At 50.2% G+C, this 18,166-nt stretch overlaps 1 protein-coding gene and 1 pseudogene across 2 annotated transcripts in view; one reads left to right on the top strand and one right to left on the bottom strand.

Moving 5' to 3' along the window:
• Positions 1–653: 653 nt before the first annotated feature.
• On the bottom strand, positions 654–767 carry LOC114812753 (annotated as a pseudogene).
• A 4,356-nt stretch (positions 768–5,123) lies between these two features.
• EPHB2 (EPH receptor B2) overlaps positions 5,124–18,166 on the top strand; it is a 295,337-nt gene continuing 282,294 nt past the window's right edge. For both annotated transcript variants that reach the window (XM_029066358.2, XM_029066357.2), the window contains exon 1: positions 5,124–5,309. In XM_029066358.2, the coding sequence (XP_028922191.1) occupies positions 5,246–5,309 (64 nt within the window). In that variant the 5' untranslated portion in view covers positions 5,124–5,245. The remainder of the gene's footprint in view (positions 5,310–18,166) is intronic.

Here is an 18,166-nt window from a genome sequence, read left to right as displayed (position 1 = left end):
GAGGTGCAGAGCACTGAACTAAGTGCTTGGGAGAGGACAGTATAACAGAATTAGTAGGCATGTGCCCTGCCCATCAGGAGCTTATAGTCTAGAAGGGGCATGGAGAGTGTTCCAGAAGTTGCCTCACCCGCCTCATTCTGCTGTCATCTTTCCTTATACTCCAGTCTGTATGCTCTGTTCCAGACTGGTTGGCTCTGACCCACTCTGACTTTTTGCTCCTCCTTTGGCCTCGTGTCAAGAGTCCGAGCTTGGGAGTCTGACGACGTGGGTTCTATTCCAGGCTCCTCCACTCATCTGCTGGGTGACCTCGGGCAAGCGACTTCACTTCTCGGTGCCTCAGTTACCTCATCTGTAAAATGGGGATTAAGGCTGTGAACCCCACCTGGGACAACCAGATTATCTTGTATCTACCCCAGCACTTAGAACAGTGCTTGGCACATAGTAAGCGCTTAACAAATACCATCGTTGTTATTATTATCATTATTATTATTTTTTCAGTCATATATATTGAGCACTTACTGTGTGCAGAGCACTGTACTAAGCACTTGGAAAGGTCATTTCGGCAACAGATAGTGACAATCCCTACCCAACAACGGGCTCACAGTCTAGAAGGGGGAGACAGACAACAAAACAAGGAGACAGGCATCAATACCATTAAAACTCGGTTAGGTGGCAACACCTTAACCATGTATCTGTCATAAAGGCCACTAGGAACTCTTCCATCCTTCTCAAGGGAAGTGCTAACCTTCTCTGCTTTCATACAACACAATATCCAGACCTTTGGCCACTCAAGTATAGCAGCAAGGTATAGTGGATAAAGCATGGGACTGGGAGTCAGAAGGTCATGGGTGCTAATCCCAGCTCCACCACTTGTGTGACTGGGGCAAGTCACTTCACTTCTCTGTGCCTCAGTTACCTCATCTGTAATATGGGGATTGAGACTGTGAGCCCCACATGGGCAGAGACTGTGTCCAACCTGATTTTCTTGTATCCACCCCATCGCTTAAAACAGTGCCTGGCAAATAGTAAGTGCTTAACAGTTACCATCATCATCATTATTATTATTATTACATGAAGCAGATTCTAGACTCAGAGCTCATAGTAGGCAGGGAATGTGCCTACCAACTCTGTTGTAATGTATTCTCCCAAGCTTTGTACAATGCTTTGTCCACAGAAAGTGCTCAATAAATACGACTGACTGATTGATTAATTCCGTATTCCTGTCGCCTGTATGCCCATCCTCCCCATCTGGAGGTGGCATCTCAGGGCCATCTGTATCCCCCAAGAGCCACTCCAGCCCTTCTACACCACCTAAGCACTTGTATTCCACCCCCTTGTTTTGTTTAAGTACTCCATTACTCCCTGTAACACAATTTATTTTAGAGTTCACCTGTGGCCTGGGACTATAAGCTCCTTGAGATCAGGAGTCATATCTTTTAACTCCATTTCACTCTCTCAAGAAGGCACTTAATAGGTGCAATTGATTGATTGATCTCAGGACTACCTCCTCCAGGAAGCTTTCCCAGATTAACCCCATCCACCATTTTGATTTACCAGCCAAATTTGTGATCCACCCCTCCCCCTCAACTCATTCTTGGCTCTACTGAAGATGTACAGTTTGGCACATGATTTTGTTGACTGTCTTGGGTCTCCTATTGGACAGGTGCTCCCAGAGGGCAAGAGCCATGCCTATGCCCAGATAAGGATCCCTAAAGCCTGGAATTCTGCTGTGCACTGATCAGGGAAACACCGCACAACAGTGTTAATGTTGTTGATGATGATTGCCCGAAGGCATGGTACCTATTTGGCCCACCTGGCTCTCATCAATTCTGGCCCTTACTACAAAATTGTCAGCCTCCTTCAAAGCCATATTAAAATCACATCTCTTCCAAGAGGCCTTCCCTAACTAAGCTCTCATTTCCTCTCCTTCCTCTCCCTCTCTGTCTCCCTTAGCCTTGGATTTGCATCCTTTTTTTACCCCACCCTCAGCCTCACAGAACTTAATAATAACAATAATGATAATGTTGGTATTTGTTAAGCGCTTACTATGTGCAGAACACTGTTCTAAGCACTGGGGTAGATACAGGGTAATCAGGTTGTCCCACGTGGGGCTCACAGTCTTCATCCCCATTTTACAGATGAGGTAACAGGCCCAGAGAAGTTAAGTGACTTGCCCACAGTCACACAGGTGACAAGTGGCAGAGCAGGGATTCAAATCCATGACCTCCGACTCCCTAGCCCATGCTCTTTCCACTGAGCCATGATGCTTCTCATATGTATACAAGGACTTCTCAGGACTTCTCATATGTATATAAGGACTTCTCAGGACTTATGTATATAACCATAATTTATTTATATTTATGTCTCCCCCTCTAGACCGTAAGCTCTTGTGGGCAGTGAACATGGCTACCAACTCTGTTGTATTGTACTCTCCCAAGTACTTAGTAAAGTGCTCTGCACGCAGTAAGCACTCAACAAATATCATTGACTGATTCAATTGCCACTATTACTACCACTACTAGGGAAAAAAATAATAATTGTGGTATTTGTTCATTCATTGAATTGTATTTATTGAGTGCTCACTGTGTGCAGAGTACTGTACTAAGCATTTGGAAACAACAAATACAGACAATCCCTACCCAACAACGGGCTCACAGTCTAGAAGGGGGGAGTCAGACAACAAAAGTTGACAGGCATCAATAGCATCAATATTGTTGAGCACAGACTACGTGCCAAGCACTGTACTAAGTGTAAGGATAGGGGATAATCAGACTTCATGTGGGGTTCATAGTCTAAGGGACCCTTAGTTCCAGGCCCACTGACTTGAATCTTGATAAGCCCGCCTTTCTTCTTCTCCCACTCCCTTCTTTGTCACCCTTACTTGCTTCCTTTGTTCTTACACCATTCCAGCCCCACACCACTTATGTTCATATCTGTCATTTATTTATTTATATTAATGCCTGTAAGCCCCTCTAGACTATAAGATCACTGTGGGCAGGGAATGTGTCTGTCTACTGTCATACTGTACTCTCCTATGTGCTTAGTACAGTGCTCTGCACACAGTAAGTGCTCAGTAAATAAGATTGACTGACTGACAAGAGGAGGTGGGCTGACTGACCAGTGACTGGGAGCCCTGTCAGGCAGGGGAAGGGAAGGCAAAGAGTCGAGCCAGGTCAGGTCAGTGGAATCCCTTGCAGTGCCCATTCTCCTATTTCAGCCATGCTGGACAACCAAGCAAGTCCCGCCCCTCTCTCTGCTCTCCCCTTGATTCATTCATTTGATCGTATTTATTGAGCATTTACTACGTGTAGAGCATTACACTAAGCTTAGAAAAGTACAGTACAACAATAAACGGACATATTCCCTAACCACAACCAGCTTACAGTCTAGAGGGACTGTAAGCTCCTTTCCACACTGTCCGCCGCATGGACAGCAATCAATCCAGAGTACTTAATGAGTGCTTACTCCGAGTAGACTGTCAGTCAGTCGTATTTATTGAGCACTTACTGTGTGCAGAGCACTGTACTAAGTGCTTGGGAGAGGACAATATACAATAAACAGATACAGCCCACAAAGAGCTTACAGTCTAGAGGAGTGGTGGTGGTGATGATGATGATGGTATAATAAGTGCTTAAATACCATCATCATCATCATTATTATTATTCTAAGCACTGGACAGTGTTAAGCTCTTGGGACAGTACGAGAGAGGCACTAGACCCAGAAAAATGGGCCCGGGATTTAAAATTGAAACTAAGATGGGAAATTTCAGGTGTCCATTACCTCTACCCCCAAGAACCCCGGACTTGGATGGGATGAATGAACAACGCTTTAAGAGAGGCTTGATGGCCATCCACAGCTAATGAATGTCAATGGCAACTCCGTTCCCAGCATCTCCGTGTCCTTCCCATTCCCAACCCCCGGAGGGCGGGAGATCTTCCGCAGATCCCCAGGAAATCATTCCCAGGAAATCATTCCCGGAGGGTCCTGTTCTGTCCGGTCATCGGGCTCGGAACGTGTGGTCTGTTCTCCGTCTCTGGGGCCCGAGGCTGTTGAACCTGAGAGGCAAGGGGCGTTTTTGGCTCCCTGCTAAGCTAAATCAATGGAAATTGTTGCCACCTTCAAGTGGATGGAAAATTCTGAATAAATGTAGTGGAAATCTTTTCCTCCCTCCCTCCCTCCCACCCCCCACTTTCCTTTCTCCTCCGGGCTCCCTCCTCTTCCTCGGGCTTTGGCCTTATCCGCGGGGGCTCCATCCAGACCCAGGTGCCCACGCTGAGGATTTGGGGGTGGCAAAGGGAGGTGGCCACTCGGAGGGGCGAGGCCAGAGGGAGACCCGGGGGGCCGCAGCCCTGGAGCGACAGGCTGGCTATCGGATTGCAACCGGCTCAGAGAAGGTGTCCATCAGGCCCGGATCCCGCTGACCGAGTCGGCTCCCACCCTCGGCCCAAGTGTGTGTAGGGGGGAAGGGGGCTTCCCTCCCCCCCCACCAAAAAACCCCAAACCACCTTCATCCGCGAGGTGGCAAGAAGAGGAGGGGGAGATGTATTGTTTCTCGCAGACGGCCGTGCCCGGCCCGCTTGTTTTGTTTGTGGATTTTTATTTTTTTTTTTTCCATTCGCTGCAGTTTGGCCCCCTCTGGATCAGAAAGCCCCTCGGAGATCCCCCTCCTCCCCCCGCAGCCTCTGCAGCCCCTTCCTCCTCCTCCTCTCCTGCTCCTCCTCCTCCCCTCCCCCAGATTCCCCCCTCTCCCCTCTCCTGTCAGCAGCGCCAGACGTTCCCCGGCTTTGCAGCATTCAATAAAAATTGAGAAACATTTGGGCTGAAATCACTGCTTTATCTGGATGATAGACAGCTCCGGGCGAGACCACCGGCGGCCCGGGGGGAGGCCCCGGACGGCTCTCCCCTCTCCGGCCGGCCGGCCCGCCCGGGGGGGCTCGGCCGCTCAGGGGTCGGTGAGCCCCCGGCCTGGGGTCCCCCGAGGGAGGCGACCCCCCCTCCGGTCCCGCTCTCGGGGTGGCCGGTCCGGTCGGGGTCCCCCCCGTCCTCCCCCGCGCGGGGCGGCGCAGGTGGACCGTTCCTCCGCTCTGGCTCCGCTCGGTCCTTTTTCTCCCCTCTCCCGGATGGCTCATTCTGCTGGAAGCGCCGGCCCAACGCTGCCCCTCGCTCGCCCGCCCCGGCCGGGCTCCATGGACCGCTGGACCTCGGCCCTCTAAATGCCCGGCCCGGGCCAGAGCTCGCCCACGCCATGGATCGGCTCTGGGCCTGCTGCACGCTGCTCAATCTGCTGCCCCTGCTCGGGGCCGTGGAAGGTAAGGGCCGTGGGGGAGGGAGGCAGAGACACAGAGACACACAGAGACACGACAGAGAGAGAGAGAGAGAGAGAGAGAGGGAGGCTGCTCCTTCCCCCATCTGTCTCCTTGCAAAGTTTGCTCGGGGGGAAGCGCGCAGGCTGGGGCTGGAGGTGGGTGTGTCCGGCAGGGCAGCCCACCCTGCCCTCCTGCTGGGCACGATGCGTTGGCGTGGGAGGGGGGAGACATTTGAGTCTCTGATTGACTGTACCAGGAGGGAGGGGAAGCCGTCAGGGACCATCTTGCTAAGGGCTTTGTAGCCTGGCCGGCTCCGGAGGGGCGCTGGCAAAAACTAAAAATGAAAAATCAAATCAAAACCGCGCCTTCCCAGCACTTGGGGCAAGAGCCGGTCCTTCCCCGGGGTCCCGGTGCAGAACTCTTGGCAGAGCCGGGGGAGGGCAGGAGCAGGCCCGAAAAGGGAATGATCGGCGCCAGCTGGGGCATCTGCAGGAAAGTTCAAGCGCTCAGTACAGTGCTCTGCACACAGTGAGCGCTCAATAAATACGACTGGATGAATGAAAGTTTGAAGGACGGGGGAGGAAGTGTTCGTGGACAGCCAATTTGGGGAGGGTCCCCGGCCACCCGGGTGGCCGGGAGAAGGAAGGAAGGTACAGCCGGACCACGGCTGCAAGAAAGGAGAGGCCCTCGCGGTGGCCGGAGCTGGTCCACCCTCCTTCTGGGCGGCCCGTGGAGACTGAGCTATTGGCTTGCAGCTGTGCCAGTGGGGTGAGGGGGTCTCCTCCGAGATGGGTACTCCCCGCCCCCACGCGGGATCGGGTCCACGCTGATGGGGGCATTTCACAGCCTCAGTCTCCCCACCGAAGCCCAGCCTGTTGGGAATCTCCCCATGGGGATGGGAACCCTCTCCATCTCCCCACGGGGCTCCGTCTGGCCTCCCTTACCCTTTGGGAGGGTCGGCCTCGCCTTTCTGGGTACGAGGGAGGGGCACCAGAAGCTCCCCGGCCCGGGTCTGGCCCCGTGGGGCTGGGCGGAGGGGTGCCCGTGGCAGGTGTGGCAATGGGGTGCCGGCCTTGAACGGTGCAGGCGGCAGGTGTGATCGCAGCGGAAAGTTGATGGGATGTGGGTGTGTCCGGGTGGCACAGCCAAGCTTGGAATCAATGAACCAAGGCCCTTGAATGTGGCATTTGTTGGGCCCCAGGGCCCAAACCCTTCCCCACCCTGGGGTGATGGAGAGAACCTTTTTCCCTCTCCCAGGGGCAGCGTCTCTGTCGTCCCCAAAGTCCTGCTTCTGCCACGGAGCTGGGTCTCTGGCTCCGGAGCCGGAAGATCCGAAGCCTCTGGTATGACTTCACTTTTTCCCAACCGGATGAGGCTCGGGGGATAACGGAGCACCTGGGAGACTCCCCCGGAGAGTGTCCGCCGGAACCCAGGTCCGTGGAAGCGAAGACCCGATTGGTGGCGTCAGCCCCGGTGTTTTCCCCGCTGGGTCTCTGGGTTATCGGGAGACCACTGGTCCCCGGGAGGTGGGGTTCGGGCCGATGGCTAGACTGGGCCTCGGCTCTGTATTTCTCCGGAATATGGATGAGGTACCACTTATTAACTCAGAGTTTTGAGAAATGACTCATCTGTTGGCCAGCTATACGTTGTGATGTTTACAGTGCTACAGGAGCTTGGCATAAATATTACTATTTATGTTGCAGTAAGCGGAGCTGGAGGGAAGAAAATTGGCCACTAGTGCTATTGAAATGGTCCCGATGTGTTTTTAATTACCACGGGAGAAGCCATGCCTGTCCAACCAACTATGTCCGGTGGGAGAACGTTTAGCTCCAGTGGTGGTCGGGGACCCTGGAGAATGGCGGGTGGGGACCCTGGAGAATGGATGACGGGGACCCTGGACAGTGGCAGACAGGGACCCTGGACAATGGCGGGCAGAGATCCTGGACAGTGGTAGTCAGGGATCCTGGAAAATGGTGGACAGGGACCCTGAACAGTGACGGGCAGGGACCCTGAACAATGTCAGACATGGACCCTGGAAGTGGTGGTGTGGATGGTGGCCAACAGAGTCCCTGAATAGTGGTGTTCAGGGACCCTGAATAATGGCAGGCAGCGACCCTGAACAGTGGCGGACAGGGACCCTGAACAATAGCAGGCAGCGACCCTGGACAATGGTGGACAGGGAGCTGGAATGGTGGTGGGCAGGAACCTTGGACAATGGGGGGAGAGGGACCCTAAACAGTGACAGTCAGGGGGCCTTGACCAGTAGTGAATAGGGACCCTAGCCAATGGCATATGCCTACCATATTCTGCCACCAGGCTCCAGAAGGATTGGCCAAGCCTGGGCCTGACAAGGCCTTTGGGGTGGTCACTGGGTGGCGTCCTCCTGTTCTGCTCCTTCAGGGATCCCGAGGTGGGTGGGGGGGGATCCCTCCCACCTTTTGGCAGGCCTGTGGCTGGCGTTTGGCATTGAGGTGGGGAAGTGATTGAGGTGCAGCTAGGAGAGGAATGCGGACACTGGGGCCTCGAGGCTCCCACGGCCTCTCCCCAGGACCCAGACAGGCCTGAAAGCACTCCTCCCTCCAGGGTCTTGCCTGCCCAGACCTCTCCCTCCAGGCTGAACCCAGACTCCTCTCCTTGGGGGCACCTGCGTCACTCGGCCGGGGCAGGATGGGGCAGTCCACTGCTCAGCTCTCTTCCCTACCCCACCCGCCTGAAACTCTGGCCACCGTGGGAGCCCCGAGATCCCTGATCCGGCTACCGAAAGGCGGCGGCGGAGGGCCCGGAAGCCCCCCTCAGCTTGAGGCGACCCTGGGTCAAACAGGTGAAAGGGAGTAACCCGGGAGGCGGGGTTGGAGGGAGAGAGGCAGCGGGAATGGGATTGCTGGCGGGAACCTGAAGGGGGAGTCGGGGCTCCTTGGTTTGGGATTTCAGGGGTGAAGCAGAGGTCCGTGACCCCATCCCCGACACCACCAGCCGGACAGATTGGCAATGTGACCCTCCCTCACCCCAGCCATCCCCCTCACCGTGTTCGCTGTCCTCCCTGGGGCCGCCCTTGCTGCCTCTCCCTGTCAGCCCCGTCCCCTCCGTGATATAATCCACAGCCCGCAGCAGAGGCGGCCGGAAAGGCCCCGTCCCAGCCCTTGCTTTCCTTCGCAAAGCAAGTGAGCTTGTTTCCTGGGACCCGGTGGAGAATGATCATAAATCACCCAGTCGAAATGACACTTGTCAAATAAAGTGAGCAAACTCTGGCTGCTGCCGCCCCCACCAAAGCCGAGCCTGTCGGTTCCCTGGATCTATTAGACCAGGGCCGCTGGGGCCGATGGGGAACCATAGGCTTTTGTGTTCCTACTTGCCCCTCCAGGCGCGTGGCTGGCCCACGTCCCCTGGCTTTGTGGCTCCCGGGGAGGGGCTTGTCCCCTCTCCTCTCCCTCTTTCCCTCTGTGGCAGGGTCAAGGGCTCCATCCTCCTCACCTGGAATAGTCACGCCCCGTGTACATCAGCATCTCTTCACAGCCCTGGTGCAGCTTTACTCAATCAATCATATTTATGGAGAGATTATTGTGTGCAGACCATTGTATTAAGCACTTGGGAGAGTCCACTAGAGTACAGTACTCCTGGATCCTCTCCCAAGGGAGAGGACAGAGAAATTCCCTTGTACTGAAGGGAACCATCTTTCTCTTTCTCCACTACCCCTTTATTCTTCCAAGGCCATTCCCTAACCTGAGAACAGACACATCCTCAGGGAGTTTTCTCATCGCTCAGGGAGCAGGGTTGAGCGATAGCCGGGCAGACATAAGCTCACAGGAGACGGGAAGGGAACTGGTGCCATGGGAGGGAGCCACAAATCCCAGAAGTAGCAGCGTCAGAAGCAGCATGGCCTAGTGGATAGGGCACAGGCCTGGGAGTTGAAGGGCCTGGGCTTCTAATCCTGGTTCTGCCGCTTTTATGCCGTGCGACCTCAGGCAAGTCACTTCGCTTCTCTGTGTCTCAGTTACCTTTTCTGTAAAATGGAGATTAAGATCGACATGCAAAGTCGTGAAGCGTTCTATATTTTTCAAAGCCTTTTTGAAGGCACATCTCCTCCAAGAGGCCTTTCCTGATGAAGTCCTCCTTTCCTCTTTTCCTATGCCCTTCTAAATCGCCTTGACTTGCTCCCTTTATTCATCCTCCCCTCTCAGCCATGCAGCACTTATATACATATCTGTATATTTTTATTTATTTCCGTTAATGTCCGCCTCCCCCTCTAGACTGTAAGCTCGTTGTGGGCAGGGACGGTGTCTGTGATATTGTTACACTGTACTCTCCCAATCGCTTAGTACAGTGCTCTGCACACAGGAAGCACTCAATAAATAAGATTGACTAAGATTGTGAGCCCCATGTGGAACGTGAACCGTGTCCAACCTGATTAGCTTATGTCCACCCCAGTACTTAGTATGATGCCTGACACATAGTAAGAGCTTAACAAATACCATTAAATTTTTTTAAAAAACAGAAGTAGTAAGGCTCGGGGGCCAGGAGTCTGGTTGTGAACTCGGGGACGTGGGGCTCTCACCCTGCTGCCCGCCACTCAGCCGTTGGGGAGCCGCGGGCAGGACGGGCACAGGCCTCAATCCCCAGTGGGGTCCCAGAAACCACAGGAAGGAAATTAGCGGGGTCCCAGACTCAGGAGATGGGAGAAGTTGTGCAAATAGCTACTGAGGTCATAACCCAGGGTGGACCGGGGCAAGACAGGACAGGCTCGGTTTCTCAGAACCCATGTACAGCAGTGTGGTATCACCAACGCAGCCAGGGCTTCGGCTTCTCCCAGAAGCCATGGCCAGGGACGGGGGACAGTGGCCTGAGCAGTGATGTGGTCAGGGAGTGCTGAGTTGGCAGGGGTTGGGAGGCCTGGGGAGCGGTCAGTGTCCAACCTCGGCCGCAATCCTTGTCAGCCGTGGCTGGACTGCTCGGAGAGGACCAGCTCTTTGTCTCCTGATGCAAGTTCCCAGGGCTCTGCATGTAGTCGGCCTCCCTCAGTGCTGTAGTTGTGCTGAGGAAGAGGAGGAGAAGGTGGAAAAGGTGGAAAAGGTGGAAGAGGAGGAGGAGTAGAAGGAAAAGGTGGAAGAGGAGAAGGTGGGAAAGGTGGGAGAGGAGGAGGAGAATGTGGAAAAGGTGGAGGAGAAGGTGGGAGAGGAGGAGAAGGTGAAAAAGGTGGGAGAGGAGGAGAAAGAGGAGGAGGAGGAAAAGGTGGGAGAGGAGGAGGAAAAGGTGGGAGAGGAGGCGGAAAAGGTGGGAGAGGAGGAAGAGAAGGTGGAAAAGGTGGGAGAGGAGGAAGAGAAGGTGGAAAAGGTGGAAAAGGTGGGAGAGGAGGAGGAGGGGGAGCTACCACTTCCAAAGGGAATCACAATGCTGATGATGAGAGAGAAAGTCTCCCTGTGTAGACTGTAAACTCCTTGTGAGCAGGGATCGTGTCTACCAGATCTTTTGTACTGGACTTTCTCAAGCAGTTAGAGGGGCAGCAGGGTCTAGTGGAAAAAACACGGGCTTTGGAGTTAGAAGACCTGGGTTCTAATCCTAGCTCCACTACTTTCTTGGTATATGACCTTGGGCAAGTCACTTAACGTCTCTGTGCCTCAGTTTCTTCAACTCTAAAATGGAGATTCACTCCCTGTTCTTCCTCCTATTTAGACTGTGAGCTCCATGTGGGACCTGATTGTTTTGCATCTACCCCAGTGTTTAGAAAAATGCTAGGCACAGAGTAAATGCTTAATGAATACCAGTTATTGGTATAATTCTCTGCACACAGTAAGTGTTCGATAAATACCACTGATAGATTGCTTGAGCAAGGCGGACCTCTTCAGACCCTGGGCTAAAGCACTAGCTATTTGGAGACCACACCTCCTCCCAGAGGCCCTCCCTGATTAATCACTGACCTACCAAGCTTAGCTTTCCCCACCACTTCCCCGATACATAGTAAGCACTTAACAAATTGTTATTATTAGTATTATTTTTACTATTATGTGCCGTCGAGTCATTTCCGATTCTTAGCAACTCCATGGATATACTTTCTCCAGAACGCCCTGTCCCTTGCCATAATCCGCTACCTTTCTAATGGGTCTTCCGTTATTGTTGTTATGGTCTCGATCCATCTAGCTGCTGGTCTGCCTCTTCCGCATTTTCCCTGGACTTTTCCTAGCATTTGTGTCTTCTCCAGAGAATTAGTCCTCCTGATGATGTGTCCAAAATACTAATCTAAGCCGAGTCATTTGGCCTTTCAAAGACCTCTTTGGTTTAATTTGCTCCAAAATCCATTGTTTGTCTTTCGGGCAGTCCATGGTATTCTCAAAAGCCTTCTCCAACACCACATTTTGAAAGAGTCGATGTTCTTTCTGTCCTGTTTTTTTACTGTCCAGCTTTCGGACGAATACATTGTCACTGGAAACACCATAGAGTTGACAATTTGTATACCACAATTATTATTATTATTCCTGCCTGCTGCCGTTTCAGTCCTTCTGGGACACCTAAGTGCTTAAGGTCTCACCACTCCAATAGCCCTTAAGGACAGATTTTATATATTGTCTCCCCACTAGATGGTAAACTCCCTGAGGACAGGGATGGGGTCTGCTAATGCTCATTGTAGTCTCTAAAAGCTTGGTATGGTGTCCTTTACACCTACTGTGTTTATTTAGCTATGTTTAATAAATGATGTCGACTGGTTGATTGGTTTGGGGTGACCATAAACTTTCATACGCTCTACTGCCTGGGTCCAAAATGCAGTGGTTAAGTGTCCGTGGACATTGAGGGAAGGCTTTCAGAAAGCAGGAATGGGCTACTCCAAGATTCATGCAGAAGTTCCAGGGGCCCAGAGAGACTGGTGATGTCATCTATTCTTGGAGGATTCTTCAAATAACTGTGGCATTTGTTAAGCGCTTACTAAGTACCAAAAACTATTAAGTGCTGGGGTAGTACCGGATGATCTGGTCAGGCATAGTCCCTGTTGCACAAGGAGTTTATAGTCTAAGTAGGAGGGAGACCAGGTATTGAATCCCCATTTTACAGATGAAGCCCAGAGAAGTTTAACTCATATGCCCAAGGTCACTCAAATGACAGAACTGGGATTAGAACCCAGGTCCTCTGACTCTCAGGCCCGTGCTCTTTCTAATAGTCCGGGCTGCTTCACATCTCCTCCAGGAGGCTTTCCCTGGTTAATTTCTCATCTTACCTGGCTGTGTCCCACTCTCTCCAACGGCCCCTTCAGCATTTCTGCACCACCTGCACAGATGGGTCCTCACGACACTCAGGAGACTGAGGTAAATATCTCCATATCCTTTCCTTCAGCACCAACTCATATATATGGGTTCTCTGCCACTTGTCTGCTCTATGACCTTAGGCAAGTCACTTCACTTCTCTGGGCCTGTTACTTCATTTGTAAAATGGGGATTGAGACCGTGAGGCTCCTGTGGGACAGGGACTGTGTCCAACCTGATTTGCTTGTATCTACCCTAGAGCTTAATATAGTGTCTGGCATAAGCACTTAACAAATACTACAATCATTATTATTAATATTACATGTCCTCTGTCCCTTCTTCCTCCTACCTGTAATCTATTTCAATGTCTGTCTCCCCCTCTAGACTGTAGAGGACTCCAGACTCCTTGAGGGCAGGGATCATGTGTACCAAGGGCTTAGTACAGTGTTGGGTAGGGGCTCAGTAGATGCCATTGATGATGATGATGATGATGATGATCTTGTTGATGATGCGGCTGCCAGCCCCTCCCCTGCTCTACCCAACCCCCAGCTCCGAAAGCTCAGCAAGCTGGCTGGGGCAGGGGCAAGGTCAGGGCTGGAGGCAAAACCGGGCCAGGGCCAGGCAGGTCAGTGAAGTGATGATGAGAGGGCCCAATAATAATTATGGTATTTAAGTGCTTACTATGTGCCAAGCACTGTTTTAAATGCTGGAGTAGATACAAGGTAATTAGGTTTTCCCATGTGAGGCTCACAATCCTAATTCCCATTTTACAGATGAGGTAACTGAGGCACAGAGAAGTTAATTGGCTTGCCAACCAAGATCACATAGCAGACAAGTGGCAGATCTGAGATGAGAACCCACGTCCTCTGACTCCCAAGTCCGTGCTCTTTCCACTAAGCCGTGCTGCCTCTCTAGCTCAGCCCAAATCCTCTCCGCAAAGTGACCCCACAAAGTGACTCCGCAAAGTGGGGGTCAGCAATCCCCAGCCCACTTCTCCATGATGGGTTGATAATATTAGTAGCACTATTTGATATTATTATTAATAATAATAATGATATTTCTCAAGCAGTTACTATGTGCCAAGCACTGTTCTAAGCATTCATTCATTCAATAGTATTTATTGAGCGCTTACTATGTGCAAAGCACTGTACTAAGTGCTTGGAATGTACAAATCGGTAACAGAGACAGTCCTTGCCCTATGACGGGCTTACAGTCTAATCGGGAGAGACAGACAGACAAGAACAATAGCAATAAGTAGACTCAAAGCACTGGGGTAGATACAAGATCATCAGGTTGTCCCACATGGGGCTCACAATCTTAATTCCCATTTCACAGATGAGGTAACTGAGTCTTGCCCAAGGTCACACAGCAGACAATTGACGGAGCTGGGATTAGAACCCGTGTTAAGCACTTACTTGCTAAGCTCCAAGTTCCACTCTAAAAAGCTGGTACATTCAAGATAATCAGGTCAGACAGAGTTGCTGTCCCTCATTGGGCTCACAGTTTAAGGGGAGAGAGAGAACAGGTATTTAACCTCCATTTTACAGATGAGGGAATCGAGGCCCAGATAACTTGTGACCTTGCCCAAGGTCACACAGCAGGCAAGTGGCAGAACCGGGATTAGAAACCAGGTCCTCTGACTCCCAGGTCCAGGCTCTTTCCAACCTAGCTGCACTGTTATCCCCCAACTCCCCTCTCCCAGCCCTGGCTCTTCCCATCCTCCTGTCCTCCCTGAAGCCTAAAACTTGGAGAGCAACATTCCTGCTTCTCTAGAAGAAGTGGTCTTTGTGGTCAGAGATCGCTTCATTCATTCATTCATTCATTCATTCATTCATTCATTCATTCATTCATTCATATTTATTGAGCGCTTACTATGTGCAGAGCACTGTACTAAGCGCTTGGAATGTACAAATCAGTAACAGATAGACAAGAACAATAGCAATAAATAGAATCAAGATAAATATATTTATTGAGTGTTTACTGGGTGCAAAGCACTGTACTAAGCACTTGGGAGAGTGTAATAGAACAGTAAACACACATTTCCTTCCCACGAGTTTACATTCTAGAGCGAGAGTCAGACATTCATATAAATAAATTACAGATATGCACACATGGCAAGTGCTTACCAAATGCCCCAATTATTATTATTATTATTATTATTAATAAGAATAGGTACACAAGTATTGTGGAGCTGGGGTGAGTAAAAAATGCTTTAAGGAGTACAGATCCAAATTCATAGGCTACTTAATAATAATAATTATGGGATATGTTTAAGCACTTACCATGTGCCAGCCACTATACTACACACTGGGGTGAGTACAAGCAAAACTGGTTGGACACAGTCCCTGTCCTGCAGAGGGCTCACAGTCTTAATCCCCGTTTTACAGATGAGGTAACTGAGGCACAGAGAAATGAAGTGACTTGCCCAAGACCACACAGCAGACAGGCAACAGAGCTGGGATTAGAACCCATGACCTCCTGACTCCCAGGCCCGTGCTCTATCCACTACATCATGCTGCTTCTGTGACTCTGAACCCCATGTGTGAGACCTGATGATCTTGTATTTTCCCCAGCACTTTGGATTTAGTAAGCCCTTAACCATTTCCACAATTGTTATTTGTTTTTAATATCGTCATCAATCGATCATTTTATTGAGCGCTTTAGCGTCTGCCAAGCACTTGTATTAGACACTTCAGAGAGAACAATGGAGTAGAGTTGATCATTTCCCGCCCACAAGGAGCTCACAGTGTAGAAGGGCTGACATAAAAACAAATTACTGATGAGAGAATTACTGAAGTGCCACTGGGGTGAGGGGTGGGGTGATTATCAAGTTATTAGGGGGTACAGATGCAAGTGTATTTCCTCTGCTCCCTCTCCCTTCTGTGTCACCTTTCTACTTGGAGTTGCATACTTTATTCACCCCACCCTTATCCCCACAGCACTTATGTCCAGATCCATAATTTACTTCTATTGATATCTGTCTCACCATCTAAACTGTAAACTGCTTGTGGGCAAAGAACATGTAAATCAATTCAGTTACATTGTATCACATGCTCCCAAGTGCTCAGCACAGTGCTCTGCCCACACTAAGCACTCAATTGTATCTACCCCAGTGCTTAGAACAGTACTTGGCACATAGTAAGAGCTTAACAAATACCACCATTATTATTATTAATAAATCCGATTGATTGACCGACTGCATAGGCAACGCAGAAGAGAAGGCGAATGGAAAAAATGAGTTGTCTTTGTTCTTTCTCCTATGCCCACTTCTTGAAAATAATTTTCATCTGTGTTCCCTTTATGTGGTAAGCTCCTTGCTTATGTTGTATTCTCCTAAAAAATAATAATGATGTTATTTGTTAAGCCCTTACTGTCAGGCAGTGTACTGAGAACTGGGGTGGATACGAGCAAATCAGATTAGACAACAGTCCCTCTCCTACTTGGGGCTCAGAAGTCTCAATTCCCATTTTACAGATGAGGGAACTGAAGCACAAAGAAGTGAAGTGATTTGCCCTAGGTCACACAGCAGACAAGTGGAAGAGCAGGAATTAGAACCCATGACCTTCTGACTCCCAGGCCTGTGCCCTAAAGCAATTTTAGCACTCCCTAAGCACTAAATAAATATCATTGATTGGTAGCTCAGGAAAGATATCTTCTAAAATCAAGTTAAAACACAGTTAGCTCAATATAAGGGAGGAAGGCTTTCTAGCAATAGAACGACTCTTGTTGAAATCTATTTTTGAAAGATGAAATTAGGAACTGAAACTGAGAATCTGGTTTCTGGTACTGCCCCTGGCTGCTATTCCTGGGATAAAACATTTGGGTGTTGATATGCTTACCAATCAGAGGATTTGACTCAACTTTTGGCTGGAAGTGAAGTTGCTTGCCCAAGGTCACACAGCAGATATTTTGCAGAGCTGGGTTCTAATCCCAGCTCTGCCACTTGTCAGCTGTGCGACTTTGGGCAAGTCACTTCACTTCTCTGTGCCTCAGTTACCTCATCTGTAAAATGGGGATTGACTGTGAACCCCACGTGGGGCAACCTGATTACCTTGTATCCTCCCCCCAAAACACAGTGCTTAGAACAGTGCTTGGCACATAGTAAGCACATAACAAATACCACGTGAGATGAGAATCCATGTCCTCTGATTCCCTGGCCTGGACTCTTTCCATTATGCCACCCTGCTTCTCGGGATCTGGGTTCTAATCCCAGCTCTGCCACTGCTTCCATAGCTCATTGTGGGTTGGGAATATGTCTGTTTATTGTTATGCTGTACTCTCCCAAGTGCTTAGTACAGTGCTCTGCACACAGTAATTGCTCAATAAATAGATTGAATGAAGAAATGAAGGAATATTCTCTCTGTCCTCCAATCCAACTTTCTCCTCCCTCCCTTCCATCCTTCCCCACCATAAACTGGTTCCACATCCTTCCTGTCCCCCTTCCCTGACTTTGCACTGATTCACATCAGGACAACGATGCCAGAAGAAATAGGTCCAGCATCATTATTCTTTTATATTTCTATCTCTCTCCCCCTCTACACTGTAAGCTCGCTGTGGGCGGGGAGCATGTTTACCCATTCTGTTGTAACAATAATAATAATAATAATAATGTTGGTATTTGTTAAGCGCTTACTATGTGCAGAGCACTGTTCTAAGTGCTGGGGTAGTTACAGGGTAATCAGGTTGTCCCACGTGAGGCTCACAGTTAATCCCCATTTGACAGATGAGGTAACTGAGGCACAGAGAAGTTCAGTGACTTGTCCACAGCCACACAGCTGACAAGTGGCAGAGCCGGGAGTCGAATTCATGGCCTCTGACTCCGAAGCCCAGGCTCTTTTCCACTGAGCCACGCTGCTTCTCTATTGTATTGAATTGTACTCTCCCAAGCACTTAGTAGAGTGCGCTGCACTCAGTAAATGCTCAAGAAATACCACTGATGATGATCAGCTCCCTGTGGGCAACAAATACATCTACCAACTCTGTTGCACTGTATTCTTTCCAAGTGCTTAATACAGTGCTCTGTACACAGTAAGTGCTCAATAAATACCACTGACTGACACTCTGTATACAACCACAGCTGTGTCCCATGCTGCCTCAAGAGTTATATAAAGCCTGAGAGATTGTTACTGCAAATTCTCGAGGACAAAGAGCACCCAATGCCTTCAGCCTCTCTGAGAGCAAGAGGAAATATGCAAGCGAGTCAGTTGCAGGGTTTTTCAGTCAGAGCAGGGGAAGAACTGCTCATTTTAATACAGAAATGTGCCTGGATTGTCAACAGAGAAGCAGTGTGGCCTAGTGGCTAGAGCCCGGGCCTGGGAGTCATAGGACTTGGGTTCTAATTGCAGCTCTGCCACTTATCTGTTGTATGCCCTTAGTCAAGTCATTTCCCTTAATCTGTGCCTCAGTTCCCTCATATGGAAAATGGGGGTTAATATTGTGAGCTCCTTCTGGGACATGGACTGTTTCCAACCTGATGATCTTGTAACTACCCCAGTGGTTAGTACAGTGCCTGGCACATAGTAAGCACTTAAATGCCATACATATAAAAATCTCAATTTCAGTCTTTTATTGAGCAGTAGCATGGCCTAGTAGAAAGAGCCCGGGCCTGGGATTCAGAGGACCTGAGTTCTAATC

Source organism: Ornithorhynchus anatinus, chromosome 5, assembly GCF_004115215.2.
Source record: "Ornithorhynchus anatinus isolate Pmale09 chromosome 5, mOrnAna1.pri.v4, whole genome shotgun sequence".
Classification (NCBI taxonomy): domain Eukaryota; kingdom Metazoa; phylum Chordata; class Mammalia; order Monotremata; family Ornithorhynchidae; genus Ornithorhynchus; species Ornithorhynchus anatinus.
Note: the sequence above shows the minus strand (reverse complement) of the source record. Positions and strands in the feature narration are given on the sequence as shown.